Source organism: Enhydra lutris, unplaced genomic scaffold, assembly GCF_002288905.1.
Source record: "Enhydra lutris kenyoni isolate GAN:26980312 unplaced genomic scaffold, ASM228890v2 scaffoldscaffold13, whole genome shotgun sequence".
In the NCBI taxonomy this organism is placed as follows: Eukaryota; Metazoa; Chordata; class Mammalia; order Carnivora; family Mustelidae; genus Enhydra; species Enhydra lutris.
The window spans coordinates 34,592,805-34,602,266 of record NW_019154097.1 but is presented as its reverse complement, the minus strand read 5'-3'; the positions used below and the strand labels follow the sequence as shown (position 1 = coordinate 34,602,266).

Below are 9,462 nucleotides of genomic sequence, written 5' to 3'. Positions count from 1 at the left end.
ATGGATGGATGACGGTTGGGTGGGTGCATGGATGTATGGATGGATGACGGTTGGGTGGATGCATGGATGTATGGATGGATGACGGTTGGGCGGGTGGATGGATGAGTGAGTGGATGAGGGATAACAGGGATATGCAGGTGGATGGATGGATGTGGAAAAGGAAATAGGTGAGCAGATGGGACAAGGAGGTGGTGGGGCAGAGAACAGTGACTAGGGAAGGCAGGGAGATGATGGCGCCCACATGCCTGAAAACAGAAGGAATCGATCTCATACTCCTGGAAGCAAGAGGACCAACGGGAAGGGATGCGGACAACAAGGAACTCTGGGACAGCATTGCCACTGCTGCCCCCACATGTCAGAACCCCACTCCCAACCCTGAATCCTGCCTCCACTTGGTACCTTTTTGGCCCCGAGCTTCAGTGCCTTCTTCCTGGCTTCTTCAAAGTCTTCCTTCTGGCCGATGTTGGCCTGAGAAGCAGAAGCAGAGAGGCATCATCAGCCCAGCGGCATAAAGAAGAGTGGGGGGAGAACTGCAGCCGCCCTGGGCAAGTGCTGTCTGTCTACAGCACCCCTCAAAAGGAGGTACTTTCCATTCGAGGGGCCAAGGTCACAGTAAGGAGAAAGGCACAGAACAGGGTCCGGGGAAGCTGGACTGCTTCTGGGAGGTGACACTTGTCCCTCTCTGGACGTGCTGGGAAGCAGTTCCCGTGGGTCGGAGCGCTAGGTGGCCCTGGCCCTGCACACTATGCTGCCAGGACCCAGAACTTGCTGTCACTGCCTTAAAGGTCTCAGGCTTCCCTTAAGTCCATCTATCTCATCCTGAAAACTCCCCCAAAGCCAGTACCGAGGTCGCCGTGTCAGAAAGTACACAACCCCCAGGGGACTTCTGCCCCCGAGCATAGTGACTTGACCATCCCAAGGCATGTGGGCAGGTGGGAGTCCATCCCAGCTGTTGGACTCCAACTTCTGTGACAGTCCCCTCTCCAGACGCCAGCATGGTTTCTGCTGGCTGCGCTCTGGCCTGCTGCCCAGGTTTCGACCCTGCGTTCTGCTCGCCAGACTCTGGAATCTTTCCAGAACCCAGGTGCATGTGCTTTCTGAGGTCACTCAGCTTTTAAATCTGTTTCGCAGTAGCTGGGCTTCCGGACCACCCCACTGTGCTGCCATCAGCAAGACCAACACACCCTGGGGTCCTCCCGTGCTCCCAAAGCGGTGACTCTCACTGGCCAGGGGGCTGGGAGTGAGGCACTTCCCCTCCTGGGCCTCACTCTCCCCGACCCAAGGGACAAGGGGACTGGGCACTGTTAGGTGATATTGACTTTAACTGCAAACCAATCATTCCTGGCAATAGCTGAATTTTTGTCTCTGGAGAGCACCATCTTCCCTTCCTCTGGGAACAGAAACCTCTCTTCTAAGCCCTCTTGCCATAAGAAGGGAGGGGAACAAATCATGTCTTCTGCTCACTGTTGGGACAGGCCCAGGATCCAAGCCCACACAATCAGAACCCTTCATGACACAGCCATGGAAATCAATGTGTGGCGGGCAGCAGCTCGGGCAGTGAAAATACCCCTGGGCTCTCCATCAGGGCTTCTGCAGGAGGCTCTCCTTTCCCTGGGAGAGCAAGGCTACAATGACGGGAGCCTTGCCTGCCCTGTGGAGAGGCCAAGAATGAAGCCCAATAGAGGTGGAGACAGATCTGGATATGCACCTGGATCCAGCCTTGCCTGAAGCTGTCAAAGCCCAGATTTCTGTCACGCGAGCCAAAAACTCTTTTTTCCCCCCCATTTCATTGATTTTGCTTAAATTGGTATGTGTTAGACTTTAAGAATTTGCACTCAGGGGTCCTGAGTACATGGAGGATTCAGAAGCTACCTCCAGTCTAGTTCATTAGAAACAGAGCCAGCTTGACCAGGGATGCCTGCTGGACCCAGCACAGGGGAGTGGCATCACACATAACCTATTACCTGCCTGGGACCTGTCTGTTCCTAGAACTAGGTGGTCTTCAAGGGCACTGCCAGTTCAGCCACTGTAGGGTTCTATGAACTTTGCAGAATCACTGGGGCTGACAACGGACTTCTGGAAATGGGGAGAGTGTGCTTTCCATGGCCTTCAGCAGGCCCGTGGTCCCTGCAAGCAGGCTGGCCAAGTCACACCGCCAAGCTCTTTCCCGCTGTTCCCCACTCTGGTTGCCCACAGAGAGCTGGCCTCCCCCGTGCTCTGCAGGGCATCCCAGACCTGGGGGACACCATGGATGTCCGTTTTATGGAGGAAGAAAGGGAAGGAGAACCACAAGTACGTGCCTACAGTTCAGGGCAGGTTTAGGGAGGGGTCAGGCGAGTGATGGGGAGCAGGACAAATAGGGAGAAAGACACACTGAGCACCTCCTTACCAGGTAGGCAATGACGTCATAGCCTTGTTCCTTCAGCCACACGAGAATGCAGGAGGTGTCCAGGCCACCACTGTAGGCCAGAACCACAGAGCCTTTGCTGGACATCTCGTCTGGGGGTGGGGGAGGGGTTGAAGAAGGACAGTGACGCAGAGCCAACCCGTCCGGACCCGTCAGCCCCTGCAAATAGCTCCCCCCCCCCGACCCTTGGCCTTGGGCAGCCTCGTCCTCCAGCACCCTCCAGCATCCCCAGCTCTCGCTGGGGGGTTGGGAACAAGATGTTCACCTATCATCAAGGCCAGCCCAGGAGCTGTTCCTTCCCAAAGCCTCACCTTCTCCACCCCTACCCCCAGGGAATTGACCCTCCCACTGCATGCATAGTCACACAGGCAAGGTCTGGGGAATACTGACAGCAGCTTGGGGCTGATGGGATGGGGGAGCCTCTGGGGGATGGCGGGAAGTACATCTTGGAGCCACTCCCCCACCAGCTAGAGAAAGTACGTGAGGCTGAGCTGTTGGGACCAGGCCATGATGCTTGGGAGACATGGGTGGGTCACTCGGAGAGCGCTAGGTGTGGCTCTGAGGGCCTCCCGGAGCTCGCCCTGCACCCCCACCATGACCCCATGGAGTGGCAGCTGTCACAGCCCCTGGGGAGACAGAGACTAGGGAGACAGAGACTGGGGCTCAGACAGGTGAGCAGCCGACGTGACCAGAGCACGTGCCAGGGCCCTTCCCAGCATGCAGTGCTGCCTCCCAGCTGCAGGCAGAACGGGATGCTGGGGCGCAGAGCTCCTGCCTCCACGCTTCCTCCAAACAGGGGCCCCAGTGAACCCTCCTGCCCTGGGATTTTAGACTCTTTTCAAACGCAAGCACCTCTGGGAGGGAAAACAAGAGACCCCGAGCTCCTGAGGGGACCTGCTGCTCTGGGACGGAGATGCAGACACCGAGCCCCGGAGAAGGAAGGAGATGGGCAGAGGGAGGGCCTTCCTGGAGGTGTAGATCACAGACCTGTCCCTCTGCAGCAGGGACAGGAGTGTCCCACCCTATCCATCTCCTCGGCTACCTCAAGGCATCAGGGGCTGCTATCTTCTTGCTTTTGCAGCTGCTGTTCCTTCTTCCAGAAGCCTCTCCCCAAACCCTTGGGCTGTGTTGGGGCTCGCCCTACCTCCCCAGGCACTCTCCCCAGGGCCCTGAGAGCAGATGCCATTACTGTGCCCTTTTGCTAAAGAGGAAATCGAGGGTCACAGAGGTGGAGTCATGAGCTTGACATCAGATGGTCAGCAGGCAGCGGGACCAGATGTGGAAAGAGCTCGTCTGGTCCCAGCGTCCCTGGACATGGCCCAGCCTCCTGCATTACAGGGGGGGATGCCTGTGTCTGGTGACGGCGTTGACCCTGGAGCCTGACCAAGGGCAGGGTCCTCATTAGATACTCTTGGGAAAAGCCGTGGATACCCCTCCACAGACCCATGGAGCCCAGAAGGGGCACCCCACCATGACGATCGCGAAGATGCAGGCTCCCACATACTGAAAACCTCCCCTGTGCCTGGAGGTCCTGAGAGGTGCTGTCCCTGTCACTCAGCCCTGTGCAGCAGAGCCTGGACAGAGCCCAACGTGACTAGAACACATGTCCCCTGTGCAGACACAACTCACTGGCCCACCCACCTGCTGGCTCCAGGGCTCACACACCCCACAGCCCTTTGGACACAGAAGGGAACAGTGAGGTTGGGGGGGGGGGTGCTGTTTCTGATGCATGTTCACAACTTTTGCCTCCAGTGGGCATCCGACCACCTGCCAGGCCCTGGCCCCAGCCACCTGTTTGCTGGTGACTCAGCAGACCCTGACCCTGGGGCCAGGAAATGGTGCCCATGGCAACAGCGGCCAGGCAACAGGCCACCAGAAATGGAGGGAGGGAGGGAGGGAGGGGATGGGAAGGGAGGCAGGAAGGACCCGGAAAGCACCTTGGATTGGAGATGTGGGTTCCTGGCTTCTGGAATCTGACTTCGCAGCTCCGTGAACCACTCTGCAAAAGCGAAAACTGTTCAGCTGCCCGGCGCAGAAGTCCAGGGGAAGCCAGAGGCCTTGAACCTGGCCTCTCCTGCTGCTGGATTCCCCTGGAGCAGCCCTGTTGATTGAGGAGATGTGGGGAGGCCCACGAGCCACCCGCCCAGCCTCCCGGCTCTGGAAGGTACTGGTGCTCCCAGCCCCGAGTGCTTGTGCCATGGTCCTGGGGGTGGGGGTGGGGGTGGGGGGTGTATCCTGCTGCATGTCTTCCAAACAGCTCCACTCAGGAATAACCGAGATACAAGAAATTGCATTTACTGAGAATCTCGGATTTAACACAAAACTGTCACCACGATCGACACAAGGAACCTATCCATCACAGGCTGAGCCCTTCCCTTCGAGTCATCTCTGTTTTAGAGACAAGGAAACTGAGGCTGAGGTTAAGGAACTGGGCTGAGGCCTTGCTTGGCGGGTCCTGTGGCAGAACCAGGACTCGAACCCAGAGTGGCTGGGCCCCGCGAACCCCTGCTGGACGGTACAAGGGCCAGAGAGGGGAACCGCAGGGGCACATGTGGTCTGGGAAGCTACAGGGGCTCAGACACCCTGGCATGGCTGGGGCGGGTTCAAGACAGGGAGAGAGGATGGTGGTCCAAGATTCACCCTGTTCTTAGAGTCTAATCACCTTTATTTTTCTTATTAGCAGCAAAATGAACAAAAGAGTGTTAGCTATTTTTGTTTGTTTTTCATTTTAATCTGTGATATTAACTTCAAATGTATGAATTAGACATAGGGAAGGTCACTCGTGTATGTAACCTAGCAATACTTCAATTTACTGTGGATAAATGTTTAAGAACGCCACACACAGGGGTGCCTGGGTGGCTCAGCGGGTTAAGCCTCTGCCTTCAGCTCAGTTCATGATCTCAGGGTCCTGGGATCGAGCCCCGCATCAGGCTCTCTGCTCAGCAGGGAGCCTGCTTCCCCCTATCTCTCTGCCTGCCTCTCTGCCTGCTTGTGATCTCTCTCTGTGTGTCAAATAAATAAATAAAAATCTTAAAAAAAAAAAAAAAGAATGCCACACACAAATGTAGACCTTCAGAAAAGGCAAAATGTAAGGCAACAGGCTATTTCTCATAATAGCTTTAAAAGACAATTTGGGGGACACCTGAGTGGCTCTGCTGGTTAAGTGGCCAGTTCTTGATTTCTGCTCAGGTCAGGATCTCAGGGTCGTGGGATTGAGCCCTACACGGGGTTCCATGCTCAGTGGGAAGTCTGCTTGAGAGTCTCTCTCCCTCTCCCTCTGACTCTCTTCTCTCTCTTTCTCAAATCAATAAATAAATCTTTAAAAAAAAAAATAGAAGTCCCTGCCCTGCTGTCTCCTAGAGGCATCTGGAGCCAAGAGGGTGGGCACTGGAGTGAGGGAGAGGAAACCCCATGGAGAGAGACAGACCGCCTGTGCCTGCCCCGCTCTGCCTGTGAGCCCTGGTCCACGGCCCATCCTAGCCTACGTCACGTGGGGGTCTGACCGCACCCCCCACCCCCACAGCTGTGAGCTCCACAGGGACAGGGACCATCTCACAGACCGTGCCTGACATGCGGCTGGTACTCAGAACGACGCTTTGGATGCCGTGGTCTAGAAGTCAGTTCCTTGCCTTGAAAGAGAAGGTTAGGGAAATCCCCTGAAAGCCTGGAATTCTAGGGGTGCCCTCATCCGGACACTAGTGAGCCTGCCTGCTTGGCCCTGGGGACTGAGCACAGTGGAAGAATGCACGCAGCCCCATGTCACCCCTGACATCCTTCACCAGAAGAGGGACACCTGGGAGGAAGGAAGAAGGTGGCCTCGTCCCGAGATGCCCGCCAGCCCGGCCCGAGTTGCAAAGGCAGGCGACATTCTCCGTGGCCCCAGCCAGAGCCGCCCTGCCACCTGCCGGCGACGGTGTTAGGCCAGCCGTGGCCCTCGCCCTGTTCCCTTGTGCTCTAAAATCTCAAAGCAGGAGCGAGGACAAGAGAGATACTGTGTTCAGTGCCACACTCGAGGAGGAGACTATTACTACCACATGGGGCTCAGAAAAGGTAAAGCAACTTCCCGGGGCCACACAGTAGCAGATGGCAGGGCTGGGACAGAACCCCGGGCTGACTGCAGACCGCCTGTCCGTTGCTGCCCCGTGCCCTATACACTCGGGACTCTAGGGGACCACAGATCGCCTCCCCCTCACTGTCATCTTCCAGAAAACAAAACCCTCAATGAGCCATCACCGGTCAGTATATTTCTGTGTGTCAGGCCTACAGGCTGGCAAACATTCTTCCAGAACCCCTCCCTGGCATTCTGACTCAGCTGAGCTTGTTTCGTTACATTTTCTTAAAACTCTAGCTCCACCGAGGCCAGAAGAATTCTCTCGGACTTTGGGGTTTCTCATTCTAGGGCTGCTGCCCCTGTCCCTTTGGGGCCCCCTTTTGTGTCTGAAGAGCTAGGCTGCAATTCCACACTCTGACCAGGAGGTGCCGCTGCTGGGTCTCAGCCTGCCCTTAGGCTTGACATGCGGGGGCTCAGCTCTTGCGCACATCCTTGGTAAGACAGGGGAAGGATTTTCTTCCCAATTGACAGATGAGAAAGCTGAGGCAAGGGGCTTGCCCTAGGCTAGACACTGAGCTGGCTCTCAGCCGTGGATTCCTGGGGCCTGAGAATCAAATCAGGAACACTGGCTCCCTCGAGGACAGTGGAACTCCAGCAAATGTCTCCCACCCAGTGGAACTCCGGCAAAGGTCTCCCACCCATTCAAAGGGTCTGCCTGAGTCGGGGAGGCTGAGTCTCTGGTTCTGGTGAAAAGCCCCTGAGACGCGTGGTAGGGAGCCTAAGAAGATCTCACTAGATTCTGGTAAGAGACACACAAGAGCATTTGGAGCCCATGGAGGAGAGGAGAGTGCATTCATTTATTATTGATTCTACGTCTGGGGAGGGCGCCTGCCACCCGACAGAACACGCCGGGGCCTGGAAGGTCAACCCTGCCTACAGTGCTACAGCAGAGCTCAGAGCCTCAGACCTTGAGCTGGTTTCTCTCTTTCCACAAGGGTGCCCAAGGGCGAGGCACTCACTTCAGGGGCTTTGTGCTCTGGTGAAGGCAGCTGGCTGGCCTGGCTGGCTTCCCAGGACCCATGGAGCTAAGATGAAACGGGGCATGGGAAAGTGCTTGCGCAGCAAGTGAGTCTGGGCCTGGCTCCCCTCTGTGAGTCAGGTTCCTGGGGCCCTAAACCAGGGGAAACTGGCTACCAGCACGGCCACCTGGCCACAACCCCCCCCCCCCAGCAGGCCAGCAGTGGGTGGGGCGCATGTGAGGACTCTGGGGACCTGATTATTCGTAGTGGGGGCCTCCCTCCTCTGCCTCACCGAGTGCCTGGCCCAGGCTCCAGGTGCTCCGAGGGCAGCCTTGTCAACTTGCACTGAGCAGAGCGTTCTGCTTCTCAGAGCAGTGCACAGGTGGCTCCAGCTGGGACGGGTCCCCATCCCGCCCCTGGGCTCCCCTGCCTGGGCTCTGAGAGGCAGATGGAAGAGGGAAGGGAGTTTAGAGTGAAGCCACCCCGGGGTCCATCCATCTCCAAAGTTCCTATCCCTTTGTGGCGCTTTCCCTTTGTGGCGCTTTCCGTCTCCCTGGTCTTCCTCCCCACCGGAACCTTCAGTAGGAGGGCAGAGAGCTTGTCTCCTGTCCCATGTCCCCCAATTATGGCACAAGGGGAGACCGTTAATGAGTAAATGGACGCATGCACGGTTCTCAGTATGTCTACAGAGACTGCCCCACAGTCTCTGTTTCCTGAGCCCTGAGCCTGTGCCAGCTCTGACAGATGGAGAAACTGAGGCTCAGGCAGCTGGCAGCTGACCCAAGACTCCCCTTTGGTGCCTGCCTTTGCGGCTTGGGTCTACTGGCTCCAGAATCTGCCCTGTCACCAGCCGTGGTCTGGGAAGGAAGGATCAAAGCCCAGGGTCTATTTGATCCATCCCCGCGGAAAGGACAGGTTTGTTCCTGCCTGCGATGCGCAGCCAGCCAGAGATGCTCTGGAGGAGACGCCCCCACTGCGCAGAAAGGAACACTGAGGCGGCCGGGTCACGGGACCTCCTCAGGAGGAGCCCCGGCGGGCGGGGAGAGGAGTTTCCTCTATTTCACAAGGACTCTCCCTCCCTGGCGGGGCGCAGCCGCCCCAGACGCCAGAGACAACAGCAACCCGGACGGCGGACGTTTCCTGCGGAGCGGCCCCTCCCACAGCCCCGAGCCCAGCGCCGGCCAGAAACCCGGCACGGCGACCCGGCGCCGCCACCGTCCCCACCCGGCGGAGATCGCAGATCCCTTTCAGAACCAGAGACTGCGCACCCCTGCCGGGGAGGGAGCGCAGTCACACCCACGACCCCAGCGCCTCGCAGCCCGGGTCCCGGAGCCCAGCTGCCTGGAGTAACCTAAGGCTCGGGGCTGTGGGAGGGGCGATACGCCCAAGCCCCGGGACAGGGGGCCCAGGTGGGGCTGGAACTCCGGGTTCACGCGCAGAGAGGCGGAGACAGAGATCGCGCGGGGGGTGGCCAGAGAGGGGGCGAGAGAGTGGGGACCCCCCACACCCTCCGGACTCCAAGGTCTCCATCTGGGGGGCTCCCGCAGAAAGGAAGCTGGATTAGAGACGGAGACTCCAGAAAGGACCCCGGCCCGCAAAGGGGACAAATAACCCGACCTGCCGCCCTCGGAGTACCCGGACACGTGCCCCGGCCCCACCCCCGAAGGCCCCAGGAATCCGGCCGCCCGGCGTCTGAGCCGCAGAAGCCCGGGGCGTCGGCCTCCTTCCCTCCCGTCCGGTGCCAGCCCGGGGCACGCGGCCACTCGGCGCCGCCCTCTGCTCCCGCCCGCGCGGGCGCCAGGAGCGCGGTCCCCTCGGCCTCCTCGGCTCGCTGTCGCTGGGACCCGCGGCGGGGTGTCTCCTAGGCGGGGGGTGGGAGCGGGAGTCTCCGGCCGGGGGCTCCTTACCGTGGCCCGGGCGGCGGTGGCAGGCGGCGGAGCAGGGCCGTTTGCGTCGCGAATCCCAGATTATAAACACCTGGCCGG

General features: G+C 58.7%; 1 protein-coding gene across 1 annotated transcript in view; it reads right to left on the bottom strand.

The window, feature by feature from the left end:
• The window catches only part of LOC111145976 (argininosuccinate synthase 1), a 53,808-nt gene extending 44,372 nt beyond the window's left edge, over positions 1-9,436 (bottom strand). The window contains exons 1-4 of the mRNA XM_022501322.1: positions 9,385-9,436; positions 4,345-4,406; positions 2,390-2,499; positions 400-468 (exon numbers count right to left, since the gene is read on the bottom strand). Coding sequence (XP_022357030.1) covers positions 400-468; positions 2,390-2,494 — 174 coding nt within the window. The 5' untranslated portion in view covers positions 2,495-2,499; positions 4,345-4,406; positions 9,385-9,436. The remainder of the gene's footprint in view (positions 1-399; positions 469-2,389; positions 2,500-4,344; positions 4,407-9,384) is intronic.
• Positions 9,437-9,462: the final 26 nt, after the last annotated feature.